This window comes from Petaurus breviceps, unplaced genomic scaffold (genome assembly GCF_028583685.1).
Source record: "Petaurus breviceps papuanus isolate PSGF00001 unplaced genomic scaffold, PetGlider_PUasm1.0 229, whole genome shotgun sequence".
NCBI classification, from domain to species: domain Eukaryota; kingdom Metazoa; phylum Chordata; class Mammalia; order Diprotodontia; family Petauridae; genus Petaurus; species Petaurus breviceps.
In genome coordinates this window covers 17,917,667-17,940,309 of record NW_027185903.1, presented here as the reverse complement: position 1 = coordinate 17,940,309, position 22,643 = coordinate 17,917,667, and the positions used below count along the sequence as shown (strand labels likewise).

General features: G+C 33.8%; 1 protein-coding gene across 2 annotated transcripts in view; it reads left to right on the top strand.

The window, feature by feature from the left end:
* The window catches only part of AP3B1 (adaptor related protein complex 3 subunit beta 1), a 357,386-nt gene that overhangs the window by 121,310 nt on the left and 213,433 nt on the right, over positions 1-22,643 (top strand). For both annotated transcript variants that reach the window (XM_069096283.1, XM_069096282.1), the window contains exon 7: positions 6,391-6,573. In XM_069096283.1, the coding sequence (XP_068952384.1) occupies positions 6,391-6,573 (183 nt within the window). The remainder of the gene's footprint in view (positions 1-6,390; positions 6,574-22,643) is intronic.

Genomic DNA, 22,643 nt, shown 5'->3' with positions numbered 1-22,643 from the left:
AGCAATCAGGGTTAAGTAACTTGCTCAAGGTTACACGGCCAGTTATTTCTGGGTGTGGTGCTGAGTGTCTGAGCCCGGGATTCGATCTCCAGGTCGTCCCAACACTGGAGCCGGTGCTCTTACTCGCTGAGCCACCTGGCCGCCCCTCCTACTTTCCTATAGAGTAAGATACCCAACTGAGTATATATGTTATTCCCTGCTTAAGCCAAATACATTGAGAGTAAGGTTGACTCACTCCCTTTCACCTCCCTGCTCTTCCCCTCCATTGTAATAGCTTTCTCTTGCCTCTTTTATGTGGGATAAAATTTTTTTTCTTTATCTCTTTGCTATGCGGACCTCATAGTAGGATTGCTTGGTCAAAGGGTATGCATAGTTTTATAGACTCTCTGGGCATGGTTCTAAAATTGCTCTCCAGATTAGTTAACAACACCACTAACACTGTATTAGTGTCTCAGTTTTCTCAAACCTTTCCAGTGTTTATCATTTTCCTTTTCTGTCATATTAACCGACCTAATAGATGTGAGGTAGTACTCTCAGAGTTGTTTTAATTTGCATTTCTCTAATCAATACTGATTTAGAGTACTTTTTCATATGAGTATAGATAGCTTTAATTTCTTTCTCTGAAAAGTAAGGCCTATCTCTTTAATACTAATATTTTCCTGGCATTTCTATATGGCTGTGATCCATGGAGTATGACAGCCACCTAAGAACCTAAAATATGTATCATGCAGAAGGTAATAGTGTAAGCTGGTGGGTTCAATCAGGTGACAAGGAACTCTGAAAAGTAGGAGTTGTGGTATCAAGGACTTTGTGATAGGAAGGAGATACAGGTCGGTCACAGCAAGAATAAGAGAGGTTAGCCAGAATGTTCCCTTGTTATCTGAGTAGTATTAAGAAAGGACTAGGAGGGCCTTTAGTATGTTGGGTGTACTTTGGAAAGGCATGAATGGGTTTTAATTTGTGTAATTTAGAGGGTTTTCCTGAATTGATGAGATGACATCCTTTTGAGTTGGGTGTGACCGACCAGCTGTAGGACAAGGAAGTAACAGGTTGAAGTTGAGACTGTAACGTGTAGGTGAATTAGTCAACCACAGGATCAGGACTGTTGTTGCATGCCAGCGTACACAAGACCAGTCCTGTTGTACTTTAGGTTCAATATTGGAACAAAATAAGAATTTTGAAATCAATTTATGTTTAAAAAAAAAGTTGATTTTCTCAGCTTTATCAGGGGAAGAATACTCAGCAAGGATATTCAGCAAGGACTCCTTGTGGATTCAACTTCAGTGGATTCAGAGGCTCCTTACCTGCCAATTACCTGAGTTTCTCTAGTAAGCATCAGGGAGGAGCTGGAGCTTCTTGTGACTTTTTGTACTTATGTGACCAGAAGCAATTTCAGCAGTCTAAGCCTTTGATCCCCTAAGCCAATTAAGTCTGGAGGATCATTTCTGTACTTTCTGAGGAAAAGAATTAGCCTCAGGAGTCTGGATTTTTCCCCTCTCACAGCTGTGAAGGGAGGAAAATCATGCTCACATAGGTGTGATGAGTTGGGAGAAGTAGAAAGAGTTGAAGGGACTGAAGGATGGAAAAAATGAATGGAGGAGGACTCTAGCAAAAGGAGAGATAGAGGAATATGAAGTTTGAATTGGAGAGAGAAATTTGAAAGTTTAGGATCATAGAGGTAGAGCAATTATTGTGATATTGAGATCAATACTGAGACTTTACCTGTGTAGGCTGAAGGCAGTAATTGTGGTAGTTGAAGAGGTTGATGAACAGGGAGATGGGATGGTTTGTGGCAACATATACATATATGTATGTATGTGTGTATATTTTTTTACATCCTTGTGTGTAAGTAGAAGGATTGGGGTAAAAGGTCAGATAGGTATAAGTAAGTACATGTTGGACGAAAGTTATTTTGCTTTTGTCTAAATTGTTTTCAGTTTTTAGTGCAAACAAAATATTTAATTTTGATTATTAATCTATTTGAAAGAAGTCTTTTTTGACTATGTTAAATGAGCTTCAATATTCTGTTGCTAAAATGGATATTTGAATGAGCTAATTTTAGTATCTATTAAGCAAGAAATAATTGTTTTTTTTGGTGATCATTAAAATTCTACAAAAAGACTTGAAAATGTTTTCAAATATTTTTAAAAAAAGCTTCTGTGTCTCTCAGTGAATGCCTGGGATTTTGTACAGTGGTTAAGAGGAGTGTTGGTGGAAGACTGTGAGTATTGGGGGGAAAAAAAGCCATGAATGGTTTTTATTGTTTCCACTGGTTTTTTATTGTTTCTACTCCTTTTGGGGAGTAGAAAATTGTTCAGAGACTTACTTGATAAGATCCTCATAAATGGGAACCAGAGTAGATGGGGATCGCTACATTTTGAATGGTAGAGGTACCTATTTCTGTTCCTATTCCAAAAGCTCTAAATGGTAAGTGATAATGGCCAGTCCTAGTTTATCAGTAAAGAACTGACATGAGTTACTTTTGTCCTCGGTTGTTTGACATGTTTTTTAAAAAAAGGATGGTGAGGAATGATCAAAAGAAAGGATGGATTTATCTAATTAAAGGTTTAGATAGTCATCCAGTCTATAAAGGAGAAGTTCTTAACCTGGAGTCCATGGACATTTTTTTTTTTAATTAAAGGCTATTTTATTATGACTAGTTTTCTTTGTGGTCCTATATATTTTATGTGTCTAAAGACATTCTCAGGAGGGAGAAAGGGGAAGGCTTCACCAGCCTAGCTGGAGGTGAGGGGTGGTAGTGGTAATGATAGAAAAAAAGATTAGAAATACTCTTTCTTGAGCACATAGGTGGCCAAGTATATTTTGTGGGAGAAGCTCTCAACAGGTTACAAGTTTTTCAGCAATGAATACTTCATTGCTAAGAGTTTGTGCAAATTTCTTAAGAGAGGTATTTGAAAGTACAATATAGCTGTGAGTTAAGGAGAGGTGATGTTCTAAAGAATATGGTAAATGTTATGTTATATTCATTTTTTCAAAGTTTTGTTAATTTAAAAAAAATTCACTTCCCAATAATCTTCTTTTCCACCATCCTTTGGAATAAGTAAGTACAGTTGAGCAACTCAAATCAACATATTGTCTGTTTCTGACAATGTATTTTAATTTTTTTTACCTCTGTAATGAGAGGCAGGGTATATATTATCATTATTCTGAAGTCAATGACCTTCCTTCATTGTTGTTTTCCTTTACATTAATTTCATAATCATGTTAATTCTTTTCTTGCTGTATCAGTTCATGCAATTCTTCTCACATTTTTCTATTTTTTTTTGTATTTGTCATCTAGTCTCACTTATTTCTGATGAATTTAGAGTAGAAGGTTTTGATCATCTGTCATTTTCTGTAGAAAATGTTGATTCTTAGAAATTCAGTGACTTTAAAAAACATTTATATCTACTAAAAGGAAGAAAAAGAATTTGTTTCAAAGGCCCTACTCCTTAATTTTAGCAATCTTAGAGATATTTAATGAGTATGTCAAGTTTTTAGCTAAAATCTGTGGGTAAGACATGGTTTTTGTAAATTATTGATTTAATGTTAGTAAAAAGCCCTACTGTTGTGGTGAGGGAAAAACAATCTTAGTTTCTGCAGATGTTTTATTGTGATAGATCTATTATCCAGCTATTAGAAGATAAATGACTGATCTTTCCTATTTTCCATGCCTCCAGAAAATTGAAATAAGAAGGGGAATATCATTTGTGCTGTATGATTAGGGCAGGTGGGATGGCCATTAATTTAAGAGAAGGAAATCTTGGCAGCATTGGCCAACTTACACCATATTATCAATCAAACCTTGATGCACTTCTTGTGATGACCCAGCACTCTCAGGTTTTTGCAGCGTTAATTAGAATTCATGACAAAATAGATGCAAGGAAACGTTTTGTACCCTTCATAATTTTATAGAAAATTTATTGTTATTAGAGGAACCATTTGCTTAGTGTGATTTTTTTCATTACCAGCTTGTCAACTAGCATAGATAATCTAGAGAAAATATGAACTCCATAGATTGGGTGTCACTTTTGTTGATGGTTCATGTAGTTTACCTTGGAGCGCAGCTAATGGCTGAAGTTCATAGCAACAGCACAGAAAAACGTGGCAACCAGTGGAAGACAAATGAACCATGTTTATTGCTTTAATATAAAAAATACATAAATGGAAAGCTGCATTTGAATTTGATGAGCTCATTGCTAGTTTTGTTGCAGTGATTTATTTTCGCCCTTATACAAAAAGCTACTATTGACACAGTGAGATGGAAATTAACTGACTGTATTTTGGAAACCAATATTTTTAGGTTTTAAAATCTAAGTGGATCATTTTATTTTAATTCTGAGTGTTTTATGGAATATTGAACATTTAATAAACTTCAATTATCAACTATTTTGCTAGCATTTAGATATAGGCTCAAACTGTTAAGACAATAGTAGAGTGAATACTGCTGAATGGTCAGTTGTAGCTTTTAAAATTATCTGTTTTTCACTTTTCCTTTTCAGATTAAATTTTTAACGGTGACAGAATAAGAGCTTTTTTCTTCTTCTTAGCTTTTGCTAAGTGTTTTCTTACTTCTGTTCTTGAAACTTTAAACTTCTTTTAAGCTTAAACTATTTTCTTAACCAGATTAAAATTGAATGTCATATGGTAGCCAGGTATGCATATTGTTTTACTTTTTATTGTTGCATAATATAAAAATGATAGATTGATTTTACTTGGAGGTCAAGTAAAGATTACTCATGACTGCAATTCATTCATTTATTAATCCATTCATTTGTGTTTATTTATTATTATTTTATATTTGATCTGAAATTTAAGGATTCCTTTTAAGCTGATTGTTACTTATCTGTAAATTTACCTTCTCCAAATAATTTTTTAAATATATTCTTAAAATATATATATATATACACACATATATTCATATGAATCATTTTACACGCAGTATTTTACAGTTTCAGAAGAGCTCAGATTTTCCTGTTAGTATATGCTGTAAACTGTGTTTAGTGTTTTTAAAAGAAGTTTAAAAGATACTAATTTTAGTCTATGGAAACATGATAGTTACCTAACTTTAATTTCTGTTTAGAAGGAAGATTTAACGTAGTATATATCAAAAAGTAATGGTTAGGATATAAACAACTTTCCACATAAACAGAAAATGGAAAATTATCATAAGCATAATACATTTTGATTTAGTTCTCACAAATAATCAATTCTTTGCTTTCTGGAATGACTTGCATACATGCTGGGACCAGCAGGTACCAGTACATGGGCAGGGCTGGAGTCAATAAATGCGACTTCACGTTTATACTGATTGGTAATTCATAAAATCCCCACAGGACTTGAAACTTGTTTAGCATAATAGCAAGTCCATATTCTGAGCTGTTTTCTTTCAATTGTATTGTTGGGTGCATATTAATAAACCAAATGTCAGCCAGATACAGGGAAAAACACTAAAAATATGAATATCATTGTATTTAATATTTTTCAAAAAGTGCCATTTCAGTAAATTGTATTTCTATTTAATTGCTTACTTTAAGTCATTGGGGAAATTTTAGAGGTTGAAATGAAGAATCCCCAGTGTTCAGAAAGAATATGGCATTAATTTGTTACTAGAAAACTGTATCACATTGCTTGGCTAACTGCATACATATCAGTGGTTCATATAGATGTCCTATCATGTTAGGTATTATATGATATATAACTTGACAGAAATATTAATTAAGCCAATTAGAAAAAGGATAGTAATTTTAAAAACACATTGAGTATTTCTGGTATGATGTTAATTCACTTTCAAAAAGTCACACCTTTTGGGCAGTGTGCTATTTTGACTACTTACTGCATTAATTTTGATGAAACTTTCCTAACCTTTCATACAATTTTTTATTTTTGTGAAGAAATTATCTACATGAAAAGTTATTTAAATGTACGATCAAGAGTTTCTGTACCAAAATGTACCAGTATTTTTCTCCAGTTAACTGAATAATTGATATTTACCTTTCATTAAAAAATGTTGAACCTTGTTTAATGTTTTGATTTATTTCATTTGTATGGTATATTATTTGTTAATTATATATTTGAGGCTATATTAGCTTTTAAAAATAGGAAAATTGATTTATGTTGGATCCTAATTTGATCCAGGTATTAGCAGTTTAACTGAAGATAGAAATTTTAAAGCTTTCTGTCTTAGGAAAGTGTTATGTGGCCATATATAGTAAATAAATATTAAAAAATATTGCTTGTGGCACTGAGTTTTCTGGTTAATGAGTTGTTAAAACATTAACACTTTTTTCACTTCTGTGACATCCAGTATTGTAAAGATTGCCAAAACATTATTTTGCAAAATCATTGAGAAAAGTATATCTTATTGTGTTAATACTTTTTCTTTTCTAGCTGGTAGCTGGGAGTGTTGTGATGGCTTTTGAAGAAGTGTGCCCAGATAGAATAGATCTGATTCACAGAAACTACCGCAAGCTGTGTAATTTGCTAGTTGATGTTGAAGAGTGGGGGCAGGTTGTCATAATCCACATGCTAACCCGATATGCACGTACACAGTTTGTGAGTCCTTGGAAAGAGGTAAGTGTTAAACATATCTGTCAGCTTGTAAAATATCTCAGGAGGATGGTGATGGTTTAGCTTGAAAAGATATATATGAAAAAATTAAGTTTACTGAAATATGTCTAAATGAGAAGACCCCAAAATTCTGTTGGCAGCTTAAAAGACTCATCTTTCATCTGCTCATTATATTAATAGTGTCACAGCATTTGCAGTTCTAGTTGGTGACTCATGGAATGTCACTGTTAAGAGAAACACTGCATTGTCTACAAAAACATCCCAAACAGTAAATTTTACATTAATCGTGATCTTGTCATTTCCATCTCTCAGCAGATCCAAACACTTGCTTCTAGTAGCACATATTATTATATTACTATTCTACTAAAAGTAACTTAAAGCTATGAAATCCAATTTTTCTTTTATATAATTTTAAATAATATTATTGAATAGTAATAATTTTTATATAGTGGTTAAAATTTACAAAATACTTTCCATTAGTTAGCTTTTTTGAAGCCTATTAGTTCTTCTGTCAGTTTTTTAAAAATCTATTCCGTTTTTAAAAATTTATAATGAGTACTTTAGTTGGCATTACATACTAAAAATGAATGACAATATGTGCTAATGAAGACTAAATTATTTTATCTTTTTTATATAAAGATTAGTTAAAAAGCAATTTTTGTTTTATTGCTGCATTGACAAGGTACTTCAGCCACTTTAGTTTTAAGACAGTTTGCAGTAGAAGTAGACAACTTTTATATATAACTAAGTTTCAATTACTTTAAGGAGAACTAAGTTAAAAATAATTTAAATGCCATTAAACTAGCACATTATCTCTCATGCTTTATTTAAGAGAGCTCTGGTATAGTCTTGAAGTCAAGTCTATCAGACAGTTTCCTTTAGCACAAATCTGTGAATACAGTGGATGCTCAGTTGCTTAATGCTAATAGGTATGCTATTAAAAGAGATAGAACGGCAGATCTAAATATCTGAGAAGAAACGTTGGTAGCATTTCTGAAACTATTGTTTCCCTCTAAGTTCACTTCAGTTGCCAGATTACATTAAAAGTTACACAAAATCTGAGGGTTTTTTTTTATATCTTCTAATTGAAAAATGTTTGTGATGCTGGTTTTGTAGTTTTTATATGAAAAGAAAACAGTAAAGTTTTGAGTTGGCCACCAATTGATGTGTCTTGGCTACTGCCACTCAAGAACTTTCCCTTTGAAGTGGTGCAGAAAGATCAGCATTGGTGAAAGGAATCTCTTACGTTAATGAAATCACGAATCTTTTGATATCTTGAAGTATGATTTAAACCTGAGGTGACATTTAGAAGGTTATTTGTTTAAAGTTAATTGTCAAGGTAATTTGCAGTGATCAAGACATTAATGCTCTCGATTTAGTGATGCTTCATAAATAATAATAACTAATATTCATGCCAGTGAAATTGAAATGCTCATGAGTTTCTATTGGAGAGTGTGATAAAAGTTCATGTGCTCCGATGCTGAAAATGTTTTATCAAACCATTGATACATATGGCAGCTTAAGGAAAAAAAAAAAAACCATTTTATAGGTGGTAGGAAATGTATTTAGTGCTTAAGTATTAAGTGTTTTAAGTTGAATGTTCAGTGATTCACTATCATTTATAATTAGTGGGGAGTGTATGTATAATTTTGAATCTCTCACTAGTTCCATATGTAAAACTATAGTTACTTTCCTGAATTAATTTTGCAATCATTCTCTCCATTGAATGATATTTATTAACTGTCTTTAAGTGCATGGTGTTATCCAGTGCATTTTAACTATATCCAAAAGTAATTTACAATAGCATATGAAATAATTGCAGTATATTTCACTTATTTGTTTGTTTATTCATTCATGCATTTATTTAGTAAAGGTTAAAAAAGAAGGGGAAAAATTAAGAAAAGCAAGGGAAGTTCAGTCTCTTCATAATTGTCTTCTAAAAAGTATAAAAAAGGGCAAACATTAAGCAGTCTTGTGGTATAATAGTAGGAAACCTGGACTTACATTTTAAATTTTGGAATTTCAGGTTCTGACTTCAATTCTGACAAGGTGTTTGACTCTGGTAGAGTCACTTGATGTCTCATTTATCTGCTCAGTTTTTTAACTGTAAAGTAGGAATAATAATACTGCCTCAAAGTATTGTGAGAAGAGTATTCTGTAAATGTGTATAAGAAACATGAGATGGGGTTATTAATCCAGTGTTCAAGTGTTGGAGAATTATAATAATAGCTAATAGCTAACATTTACATAGTATTTGCTGCTTTCTAGACACTGTTAAGCACTTTATGATTGTTCTTATTTGATCTTCTCAACAACCCGTTCATGTGGGTGCTTTCATTTTATCCCATTTTACAGATGAAGAAACAGAGGAAAACAAGTTAAATGACTTGCCCAGGGTCACAAAGCTAGTGTCTGAGACTGGATTTGAACTCGAGTCTTTCTGACTCTAGGCATGGTACTCTATTCAAGTACTGAACTTCCTTGTTGCAGTCTTATGCAACCTTTGCACAATTTATAGGATTCTGAGGGTTCTTACACTACCAAACATCCATCCTCAAATGCTAAGGATATCATTGTCGAATGTGTAGGTGTATATATACAAGCTCCATTAATATAATCTGTTTTTTTTTTTTTTAAGCAATCGGGGTTAAGTAACTTGCTCAAGGTTACACGGCCAGTTATTTCTGGGTGTGGTGCTGAGTGAGCCCAGGATTCGATCTCCAGGTCATCCTGACACTGGAGCCGGTGCTCTTACTCGCCCCTTATAATCTGTTTTAAAAGCCTATAGTAGAAGAGTGCTACATAGGCACAGATCATAAAATAGCCTTTACTGTGGATTGCCAGCTAAGGATGTGGTTATTTTCATTTTCATATCTGTTCATTTCTCTTCCATGTGTTCTGCCCCAAGTCCTAACAGCTCATTGTATTTTTGATTCTTTGATTGCCTAAATATGAAGGAAGATGTTGACTTGACAAAGACATCAATAATCTAGTGAGCTTCCCAGGACAGATTGACCTTGTTTTCCTGGGGTTTGTATAGTTAATTTAGGTGATTGAAATATTTTTACCCATCATTATCTTATAGCTAGAGCTAGACTAAACTGGAAGAAATTAGACAACATCTAGGACTCATCTTCAGCTTTCAGGTTCTGCTTTTAATATTATAAAGGTGTTGTAAATGGTAAGACTAACTTTATGCATGAGAGTACATTATGGTAAGTCATTGTCATGGGGAGGAGCCCTGCAGAACTTTGTTTTTTACAAGTGCAGAGTGATTTCCATTTATGACAACTCTGAAACAGGGATTTTCATAGAATCTGAAAAGGAAATGTCTCTTAAGTTTTTTTTTTAAATATATATCGTGTGTTTGTGCGCGTGTGTGTACATGTGCACGTGTGTATGCGTGTGTGTGAGAGAAATAAATGAGGAATGGAGTTATAAAAAAAATTTATCACCCTTTAAATCTGTATATTAATCAGTTCTAAAAGGTCTTCTTTTTACATTGTTTCATGATCCTTATAGCCAGCTGCCATCAATGAAGTAGGAAGGGCTGATGGTGGTATCTGATATGAGAAGGGGAAAATAAGACTCAAGGAATTTGTGGCTTGCCCAAGGTCGAGAAATCAGTAAGTAGTAGGATGAGGACAAGTGCCCAGGATCTTCTTACTTTTAGTCTGATGATCTTTCCATTGCACCATTTGATGTATTTTCTCATAGTATGTCTATTACTTATGCAATGTGATTTTCTTTTCTTTTTAAGATCCTAGTCAGTTTTTGTGACTAAATATTTTTTGAAATATATCAGCTATTTGCTTTTTATTCTGCCTAAAATTAGATTGACTAGTCATTGAAATCACCAAACTAATACGCTTTACAAAAAAAAAAGTCATTTTATGTACTGAATTAGTTTAACATTGGTTTGTGTTTATATGCTTGAAGGCAAAACTGATTACTTTGGGAATTGAAAATTAGTAGAAATACTTTCTGAGATGAGCTGGTTTGTGTGCCTTTGTCAATAACTTCTTAAATGAACACATCATATATAACTAGGCATCTTAAACAGCAGAAGAGATTTTTAATTTAGTTTATTTGCATCATTATAGATCAGTATTTAGGCTGTTTATATGTAAATGTATGATTTGAGGAACAATTAAGTGTTGACAAAGTAGATTGCAGTCATATCAATTGCAGTGCATTTTCCATAATTTTTCTAACTGACATCTTTGATGATAAATGGTGGATGCCAAGTCAAAGCCGATTATACAGTGCACTAGGAATTCCTGGCGCTGTCAGGGAGAAGACCGATTGACTTTAAATTTACATATTAATGAGAAGATTTGTTAAGAGGATGCTTGACTATAGAAAATAACAGCATATTTATAGGGCACGACATTTTATAAATAAAGCTGATGCAGGAAAATGGAAATTAAACCTTTTAGGTTAATAAATTCAAGAGACTGCTAAAATGCACATTTGCATTTTTATTTTCTTAAATTTCCCTTACTCTTTGGACAGTATATGCAGGGTTTTTTTTTTTTATTCTGGGTCAAGTTTGAATAATTTCTAAGGACTTAAAAATTCTTCAGTTAAACACCATTGCCTTTGTATAAATATAAGAGGGATAAAGTAGTTTGAAACTTAAATACCTAAGATAAAACTTTTAATTTTGTTTCTGGAATAAAGTAATCATATAAATGAGTGTCATAAAACAGTTGAATTTTAGAACCCCTTTTCTTTTCTTTTTGGTGCTCTTCTAGTGGTGTTTATAATACTTAAGCTTTAATTTTGAGACTTCACAATTTTTTTCTTGTGAATTTTGAAATTTTTAGTACCAGATAAAATATTTTATATTATTATTAAAGTTCTCAACATTTGTCAAGGATCATTTCTGTCTATTGTATTTTAAAAAATGGAACTAAGGCAAAAAGTTTTCATAAAGTTTCATTAAACTTAAGCTCTTGATCTCTCAATATTTAATGCTTGATTCTACATTACTGAGCTATATTTCTGGTAATACCAACTATATAACTTTGGTGTACAATGTGGTTAGAGCAGCTATATATATTCAACCTTCTGGTACAGTCCTCATTTCAAGAAATGTGTGCTTTTTAATAGGTCATTGACCTTTTTGTCAGATCAGGTGTTTTTGATTTGGGAAATTTAATCATTATGACTGATCTAATTTTATATCTACTTTTTCTTAAAGTCTGAGTCACATTGAGAAAAATTTACTTACATAAAAGATAGAATGTATCTTGGTATTATGTTTGAAATACTTTGAAAATAATTTTGTTCTATTTAAAAACAATTGTTTTTCAATATAAAATATATTATACAATAAAATCCTTTTTTAAAATTAGAAAACTTAAATGTCTTCCTAGTTCTTTGAGGTTTTCTAGTGGCTAAGTAAAACATAAACCCATTACCCAACACTTCATAATTCAAAGTTTATATGCATAGTTGTGGTCAAATGAATACTTAAATTTGTTTAAAACATCTTTTAATTGAAGGCAATTTAATAAGATTTACATAAAACTCTAAAGTTATCCTCACCATCTGAAAATTAGAGAAGACCGAGTAGACTGGATGAAGAGTTTAGTAGAGTGGGTATTATCATCAATAGAATGATAATTAGTATGTCATACTATCACGTGGTGCTTTAGATTTACCATTTGTAGTGTCATAGATGTCTAAAGTTACAGTATAACTAAAAAGTAAACATAGATTCAAAGTAATAGTAGGAAAAATGAATAAGAAAAAGATCCTTCTGGATGAAAACATTCATAGTAGCTTTTTTTTGGTCATAGAACAGAACTGTACATTTAAAGGGGTGCCCAACAATTACGGAAAGGTAGAACAAATTGTAGCATGTTGATGTAATAGAACATTGCTGAACTGTAAGAAGTGGCAAAAGGGAACGTTTTGGAGAAACCTGGAAAGATTTGTATGATTTGATGCAGAATGAAATGAGCTGAGGCAGTAAGACAATGTAACAAAGGTAAAGAAAAGCAACATTTTGAGTTTTATCAGTACAGGGACCAAACATGATTCCAAAGAACCAGTAATAAGCCCTCTATCCACTTTTTGATAGAGGAGTGATAGATGCAAAGTGCCAAAGAACATAGATGCTTTCAGATGTGGACAATGTGGGAATTTGTTTTACTTGACTATGTATATTTGTTACACGGATAATTTTTTCTCTCAGTCTTTGGGGTTGGAGAAAGGTAGGAGCCAGGGTACAATAGTAGTACTAGTAGTGGGAGAAGGGAAAGAAAGAGGGGGGAAGATGGAGAAAGAGATTCATCAAAGCATTTTTTTAAAAAATGCATAGAAGAGAAAAGATGGAAGACCAGAAAGAGTTATAGACAAGTAGAACAGCTTGGAGAGTTGCATGCTGAATTTATTATATGCAAAAAGACAAGAAAGCCATTTTTAAAGATCTCTAGCTGTATTTTTTGGTTCTGCTATATACATAGAAAGGCCCATTTTATTTGATGTTAAGTTTAGAATAAAAAGTATCCCATCTCTTTTGCCTTCTAGCATATTATAGTCAAAGCTTTCCACTCCTTTATAGTGATGGCAGCTACATCATCTGTGTCTAAATTTTCTCCTTGACCTAGAAACTCTGCATTTTGAGCATGATGTTCCTGGGAGGGTTCCCCCCCCCCCCCAGTTTGTTTCAGATGAACAATGATTTCTTTCAGTTCCTGCTTTGCCCTATGTAAGATGTTTGGGTAATTTTCTTTTAAGAATCTATTTGGCTAGCACATAGTTGGTGCTTGATAAATTAATTTATGTGTAGGACTTTATATTCATTTAAAAATGTGACTACAGGTACACAAAGTGGGAAGGTAAAATAGTTTATAATTATGTAAGGACTTTAATAAGTTGCAAGTTCAAGACTGGCATGGTGGTTACTGGGGCAGCCTGAGATTAGTAAATTACTTGAATTTGGGGGTTCTGAGCTACAATACGGTTAAAGTCAATCAGGAGTCTGCACATACATAGCCTAGCAGTAATATGGTGAGCTCACAGGGAACTGAGGGATACCAGGCTGACTAAGGAAGTGCAAACAGGCCCAGATGAGAAAAATGGAGCAGGCTAAAGTTTCCCCACTGATTAGCATTAATATTCATGAGTGGTTGTTCTAATTCGAGCCCAGGTGAGAAATGAAGACGATAGATAGGTAGATAGATAGATAAATAGATAGATAGATAGATAGATAGATAGATAGATAGATAGATAGATAGATAGACAGACAGACACACAGATAATAGATAAGACAGATAGATAGAAAAACAGATATAGAAACAGAGAGACAGACAAACACTGTACCCTCAAAATGAGTTTTTAAAAATTCCTGACAATTATAGCTACCAAAAAGTATAGTGGGTTGCCTAAGAAAGTAATGGGTTCTGCCTACTTCTTCCCCCTTTCTGTACCAGTGTATTCCTTCTTTTATTTTCCCTTCTCTTTCCTATCTCTTTAAATCCTCAGAACAGTACTAATCAACTTCCAGGTTTTCCTTATTTTATTCCCTCAATACCCTTGGCAGTGGGTAGGGCACTGGGCCTGGAGTCAAGAAAAACTTTAGTTCAGATCTGGACTCAGATACTTGCGAAATGTGTGTGACCCTGGGCAAGTCACTTAACCTCTGTTTTCCTCATTTGTATAATGGGTCTCATAGTAGCAACTACCTTCTAAGGTTGTTGCGTGAGGATCAAATGAAATAACAATTGTAGAGTGCCTAACCTAGGGCTTGGCACATAGGGACTGTTTAAATGTTTGCTATCATCATCATCTGAAGACTAATGTTTGAAGGAATATTTGGGTCCCCTTAAATATAAAGAAAATCTGAATGCCATGCTTTGGGAAAGTATGTAAAAACATTTTCTGTAAGTGTTGAAAAACAAAGAACAAAAAAAATGTACAAAGGTACATTTTTATCATAATCCACAGAACTCCCAAACAAGGACTATCATAGTGATTCCTCCCCCTACATATATTCACATTTCATCTCCATGGCTTTACATACTGGTTATTTCCCATGTGTTTCTAATATAGTTTAAAAAATTTGAAATTAAGTCATTGAAACCCAAGTAAGTAAAAAGGGGAAATTATAAAACTTACAATGGAAATTTTAATAATTAAATTATTAAAGAAAACCAGTGAATATTTTTAGGAAAAGGATGTATAAATAATAAACTATTTACTAATATAATATGGAAAAGAAAAAAAGAAACCAAATAGCATGAAATGGGGAGGGAAAAATAACAATAAAGAGGAAACAAAATATGATCACTTGATTTTTTTAAGTTGAAACGGGAAAAGAGGAAATTACATGCCAGCAAAACTGAAAATTACAATAAAGGATGCATAGCTGCAAAGATGCAAGATACTAAGAAAAACAATTGGAAATTTTTTTTATTTGGTGTTTGTTATGTCCAGTACCTTCTGATTATGTTGTATAGAGGCCTCTTTCCTTCCTTTTATCTGACCCATAATTTCAAGATTTTTCATCATTCTAGCTTATTCTTAGCTTTGCTTTGAAGTTACTATCCATAGCATATGTTGACTTATAATTCCTTTACCTCACTGCAATAATTGTCACAGTGATAATCTTGAAAATAGTTATCATGAGCATTGCAATATGAAATGACCAAATTAACATTTCATGAAAAGATGGTTTCTTTGTTACCTTTGGACACATGATAGACTAGGCTGTGAATTCTTTTATTTGCCTTGCCAAGGAGAACTTTAACATATTTGTTAAGTTGCACTTATTTGCTGCAAATTGTTTTTGTGTCTGTTTATCTCTGTCTGTAATTGCTCTATCATGCATTTCAATAGTGAACAGTTTTTGCAATTATCTCAAATCAGTCTTGTCAGCTGTATTCTCATGGGGAAATATACTTGATTTGGAAAGGATATGAAAAGATTGGATGACATGTTTGCCCTATGGAAACAATAAGTATGGTTCAGAGGGCACAATTCAAGATCCACAGTGATTTTACATTTTTTGACACCTGTAGGTAGATCTGGAATCATATAATTGTTGTTCTTCTATATTCTGCCCTGGCTACTTTTACTATACCTCCAGGACGTCACACCTTCACCCTCAGCTCATTGATGAGGTTCTGGGTGGTTACCTTGAAAGCAGAAGAGAGAGGGGTAGAACAGGTTTGAGTTGCATGTTCTGTCAGCTACTAGGAAGAATTCACATACCCAAGAGCGCTATTTCAGGACCTTTGAGAATGAAAGTGGATAACGAATCTAGCCTGATTGTTTTAATCAAAATTGCCCCTGGTTCAGATATTTCCAGTTACCAGCTTATTAATTTTATCTGATCCAAGGGTGAATCAGATTTTATTTGATTCAAGCTCAGTTACGATTTAGGTAGGTTAGAAGCTCTCCCATCAGTAATGGTATGCTTTAATCTTGAGAAATGGTGTAAGCAATGGATACTGTAAACCACTACTCCATTTTCAAAATGGCATTGAGTTTATATTGTTCAAAATTTTTGATAGATATATTTTTGACATAATTGAAACTGAGGTATTTCTTTCTCTTTCCTTTCATATTTTCTCCCATTTATTTTAATGTACAACTTGCCCTTTTTATGCCTTTTCAACTGAAAAAAATATTTTTCATAATCTTTATGTTTATCTGCACATCAGTTTGTGTGTATGCTTGTTTTTATTGTTATTTCTAGATGATCAACTCAAGGGATAAGTCCTTTGTTTAATTTTCTTTGCCAGATGTATAATAAGTCATCTTGTCTATATTGATATTTAATAAGTAGTTTTTGATTAAAATAATAAAAATTTTGTAACTGAAGGGACCTTAGAAGTTATTTAGTCTATCCCTTTTTATTAATTAAATTAATATCCCGAAGGTCACATGGCTAGTTATTATAGGGGAAATTTTTCAGCCTGCTATAAGGCCTTAGGGTGACTGGGCCCTATTTATGTAACCTTAAAGGACCCAGTGTGAGCCCTGTTTCATGGGATGGCTAGCATTGGAGGAAGACTTAAATGAAGGAATTAGTCATTGTCTCTTTATTGGAACACAGTTCAGTAGCTTTTTAAACATAATTTCATGTTCAAATCCTGAGATTTAAACTGTGTTCTTATATATTTATCTAAAGTCTAACAACCTTACGCTCTGTGCAATTTGTTTTAGCAAGTTGAATTCGGAGTTTTATTATGTAAGAGAATAGTCATGTTTCAGTTATTGGGATGACTGTAATTTGATTTAATTTATTTTTAATGGATTGTAATAAAATTATGAAGTTGCCAGTGAAAGAAAGGATATAATTTGTCATTTTTTTTTCATCTCTCACTGGTTTACCAAAAACAAACAAAACAAAGCAAAACACCCAACTCATGCTCTGATTATGTTTACAATGTATTTTGGAGCTCGAAATGAATATTTACAGATATTTTCATTTTCCCTTACTCTATTCTTGTGAGGTAAAGAGAAATAAATGACATTTAACTTATTTTTATAGATGCCTAAACTGAAGGATGGGAAGTTATTTGCTTAAATTCACATAATGAATCATTGCTGAAGCCACAACTAAATCTAAATTCACCTGTGTCTTAACAGAAATTACTTTCTGTTCTATCAGTTTTCAGACCCGTGTGTGTGTATGTGCGTTTTCTTATAAACATTTTTTAGGCGGTTTCTTATGGCTTCTAATTCCCGACACTATGATTGTCTTGAGTAAGACATTGAACATTTTAGTGTAGTCAAAAACCAGCATCTTCTCATGGCCACACTTTATTTTAAGGAACCCTTAGAGATGCCCTGTGGCATCCCAGGCTTCTGTGGCATATCATTTGATAACCAGTGTACTTGATGAGCTTGCAACTGAATGTAGAGCCAGAAGAAATGAGAAGTGTTGTGGGCTATTGAACATTGTGAATTTTCACAGTGGCTCAACACAATGTTACTTAGCATAGGTGTTTCTAGAATTGTGATATATTGGGAGAGATTCAGTGTTCAATGGGCCTCAAACCCACACTTCCACCTGTATGGTGTAGTGGTTACTGGGCTGTGGTATAAAACATGGAGAATGTTAGGAATGCTGAGTGCTTTACAGATAGAGAAAAATCTCAAAACATTATCTTAATTGCATGAAGCTTCATTTAGACTTGTTTTCTTTTGAGCAAGGGATTTTTATATTTGATAAAATGCTTGGAAAAAAATTCACAACATTTTCCTTGAGAGAGAACATTCTATGCCTGAGGGATTGTCAGTGAAAATGCCTGGAGTCCAGAGACAAAGTGTCTTGTTGGACAACGACAAGGAGAACCAATGTCACTGGGTTGAGTTTTGTGTAAGGAGGTGTTAAGTTATTAAAATACTGGACAGATAAAGGGGACAGCTGGTTATGAAGGGCTTTCATTGTCAAAAAGGATTTTGTGTTTGATCGTGGAGGTCATTGGGAGCTTCTGGAGTTTAGTGAATAAGGAGATAGTAGTTATTTGTCCTTCATTCTCAAATAGGACCATGACAGCAGGAAGGTGATACCATGGCTTGCAGGTGAAATTGGATTTAAGTGAGGGAGGGCTATGCAGTCACCAGTCTTACTTTCTCCCCTGGAGCCATCTGGGTCCAGTGGCCAGATATAGATCAAGATGACTGGAGATGGCCCCCAAGGAGGTGGTGGAGGATATGGTCAGATCATTTTAGGAAGATTACCTTGACAGCTGAATAGTATTGGTCTATAGTATAGAGAAACTTATGGCAGAGAGACCTCAATCCCCCCCCCCCCAACTCTCCCCGGGAGGCTGTTGTAATAGTCCAAGCATGATGTGTTGATCACCTGCCGCCGTAGTGGTAGAAATGTAAAAGGCTTAATTGAGAGATGTTACAAAGGTAAAATCAACAGACTTGACAAGAGGTTCATTATGGAGGAGGTAAGAGATAGTGAAGAATCCAGAATGGCACTTAAGGTGCAAGCCTTGGGGAATGAGAATATGGTGGTTTCCTTGACAATAGGGAAGTTTGAGGAGGAATGGAGGTCTTGGGGTAAAGATGAGTTTAGTTTTGGACATATTGAATTTAAGTTGTCATTGGGACATCTAGTTTTAGATGTCTGAAATGCAGTCAAAGATGGGCAGTATAGGTAGACCTGAGAATTATCAGCATAGAAATGGTAATTAAATCATTGGGAGCTAATGAAAACATCAAGTGAAGTAGTACAGAGGGAGAAGAGGGGAGGACTCAGGATAGAAGGCACACCTGATCTAGCCAAGGATCCCTGGGGAGACAGAGGAGAAAATCAGGAAAGAGTGGAATTCCCACAGCTTAGAGAGAGAAGAAAGTATTAAGGAGAGGAGGGTGATCAGCAGTGTCAAAAGACTGCAGAGAGGTTGAGTATGAGGATTGAGAAAAGGCAATTGGATTTGGTGATTAAATGATCGTTGGCAGCTTTGGGGAGAACATTTTTGTTTTAAAAGTAATTTATTACCTACTATGTAAGATGTACTGGTAATGGTAGGTGCTAAGGTAGTTAAATAGTAGACGAAAAGTCTTAGATTCTTGATAGTCGTGAAATAAAATAGAAATGACTATCTCAAAGGATTGTCCTAAGGAGTCAGTCTTTGATATTTGGTTAATCTTTTTTTTTTTTTTTTAAAGCAGTTGGGGTTAAGTAACTTGCCCGGGGTTACACGGTCAGGTTTTTTTTTTTTTGTGTGTGGGTGTTAAGTATCTGAGGCTGGAATCCATCCCGGATCCTCCTGACTTGGGGTTGGTGCTCTTAGTCACTGTGTCACCTAGCCGCCCCTGATGTTTGGTTAATCTTAAAAGATAATTTCTTCTTATTAATTACTTATTTAATTTTTTCCCCATTTTAAATTACAAGCAGAAGTCAATTGTCTGTAGTTTCTATATCGATTCCTATTTGACTTTAAATGTACACTATTTGAATATATTCCTTATTTCATTAAGGTTTAAAATTATTTTATGTATCACATTTTTAGGTTAATAGTGATGTAAGTATAAAACCGTTTTTTGCTCACTTAAATGTAGCCATTACATAAAATTTAGTGGTAGCATTATTTCCTAATTACATATTTTAAAGGTTCAAATAATAGGTAGCGGTTATATAGTTATTTATGGTTTAGGAAGGTTATCTCATTTGATTTGCAAAACAACTTTTTTAGGTAAGTGCTATTTTTGTCCCTATTTATCTTCACAGGCAGCTAGGTGGCTCACTGGATAGAGTGCTGGGCCTAGAATCAGGAGGACCTGAGTTCAAATACAGCTTTAGACATTTGTTGGCTCTGACTGTGGACAAGTTTTTTTTTCTTCTTTTTTTTGTAAATCTTTTTTTAAATTTAACATTTTATTTTTCTCCAGTTACATGTAAAAATAATTTTTAACATTTATTTTTAAAACTTTGAGTTCCAAATTCTCTCCCTTTCTCCTTGCCTCCCACGCCTATTCCCCATCCCCTTGAGAAGGAAAGCAGTTTGATATAAGTTATAGATGTATAGTCAAGCAAATCATTACCATAATAGTCCTGTGAAAGAAAACAGGCCAAAAAAAAAAAAAACCCTAAACAAAACACAACCTAAAGAAAGTGAAAAAGCATGCTTGAGTCTGTATTCAAACACTATCAATTCTTTCTCTAGGGATGCATAGCATTTTTCATCATAAGTCCTTCAGAGGAGTCTTGAATCATTCACACCTGATCATCTTAAAATATTATTGTTACTTTGTACACAGTGCATATTACTTTGCATCAGCCTGTACAAGTCTTTACAGGTTTTTCTGAGACCATAATCACATATATCAATTTGTTCAACCATTCTCCAGTTGATGGGCATCCCCTCAATTTCCAATTTGTTGCTACAAGAAAAGAACTATAAATATACATATAGGTCTTTTTCATTTTTGTCTTTTATGTCTTTTGGGATATAGGCCTAGATAGTAGTGAGTGGTATTGCTAGGACAAAGGATAAGCATGGATTTTTTTAGCCCTTTGAGCATAGTTTCAGATTGCTCTACAGAATGGTTAAATCAGTGTACAGGTCCATCAACAGTGCATTAATGTCTCTCTTTCTTTTTTTTTTAAATACAAGTTCATTTACTTCCATAAGTTAAAAATTTTCTCCCCTTCCTTCCCTTCCCCCCTCCCAAGACGGCATGCAATGTGGCATAGGCTCTACATATACATGCTTATTAAACACATTTTCATATTAATCATGTCGTATAGAACAATTAGAATGAATGGGAGGGACCATGAGAAAGGAAAAAATAAAACAAGAACAAAGCAAAAAAAGAAAACAGTCTGCTTCACCCTGCATTCAGACTCCATAGTTCTTTCTCTGAATGTGGATGACATTTTCCATCATGAGTGTTATGGAATTGTTTTAGGTCCTTACATTGCTGAGAAGGACTGTCTATCAAAGTCAGTCATCACACACTGTGGCTGTTACTGTTGTCCAGTGTTCTCCTGATTCTGCTCACTTCACTCAGCATCAGTTCATATAAGTCTTTACAGGTTTTTCTGAAGTCTGCCTGTTTATCATTTCCTGTAGAACAATAGTATTCCATTACATTCATATATCACAACTTGTTCAGCCGTTCCCCAGTTGATAAGCATATCCTCATTTTCCAGTTCTTGACCACCAAAAAAAGAGCTGCTATAAATATTTTTGTCTGTTGTGATCCTTTTCCCATTTTTATGATCTCTTTGGGATACAACCTTAGAAGTGGCATTGCTGGGTTAGTAGGTATCCATACTTTTATAATTCTTTTGGCTTACTTCCAAATTGCTCTTCAAAACATTTGAATCAGCTTACAACTCCATCAATGATGAATTAGTGTCCCAATTTTACCACATCTTCTCCAACATTTATCATTTTCTTGTTTTGTCATATTAGCCACTCTGATAGGTTTGATGTGGTACCTCAAAATTGTTTTCATTTGCATTTCTCTAATCAATAGTAATTTAGAGAATTTTTCATATGATTATAGATAATTTTAATTTCTTTCTGTGAAAACTGCCTGTTCATATCTTTGACCATCTATCAATAGGGGAATGACTTGTATTCTTATACATTTGATTCAGTTGTCCATATCTGTCTGAAATGAGACCTTTATCAGAGACACTGGTTGTAAAATTCTTTCCCATTTTTCTGCTTCCCTCCTAATCTTGGTTGCATTGTCATTGTGCAAAAATTTTTCAAAGTAATGTAATCTTAATTATCCATTTTGCATTACATAATGTTCTCTATCTCTTGTTTGGTCATAAATTCCTCCATTCTCCATAAATCTGACAGATAAACTATTCTTTGCTCCCCTAATTTGCTTATAGTACTTTATTTTAGTATATTGTGTCAGACGTTGGTCTATGCCCGGTTTCTGCCATATTATTTTCCAGTTTTCCCATTATTTTTTGTGAAACAGTGAGATTGTGAAATCAGTGAGTCACCTTCCCCCCCCCCCCATCTTATTGAAATGCATCTAGCTTATCCTCATTACATGTAATGCTTGTGATGGTTTTAGGTGGACGCTACTTATCATTTTAATGAAGGCTCCATTTATTCCTATGCTCTCCAGTGTTTTCAATAGAAATGAGTGTTGTATTTTGTCAAAAGCTTTTTCTGCGTCTATTGAGATTATCATATGATTTCTGTTGGTTTTGTTATTGACATGATTGATTATGCTGATAGTTTTCTTAATATTGAATCAATCCTGTATTCCTGATATAAATCCTACCTGATTGAAGCGTATTTATTCTCATGATGACTTGCTGTAATCTTTTTGCTAATATTTTATTTAAAATTTTTGCATCCATATTCATTAGGGAAATTGGTCTATAGTTTTCTTTCTTCTGTTTTGATTCTTTGTGGTTTAAGTATCAGAACCATGTTTGTATCATAAAAATAATTTATTAGGACTCCTTCCCCAGTTACCGTGTTTCCCTGATAATAAGACCTATCCCGAAAATAAGCCCTCCCCTTACTGTGTAAGGTTCCCCTAAAATAAGCCCTCCCCCGAAAATAAGCCCTATTGAGATTGCTACTGTAGTGAAGGTGATCCCCTGCACTACA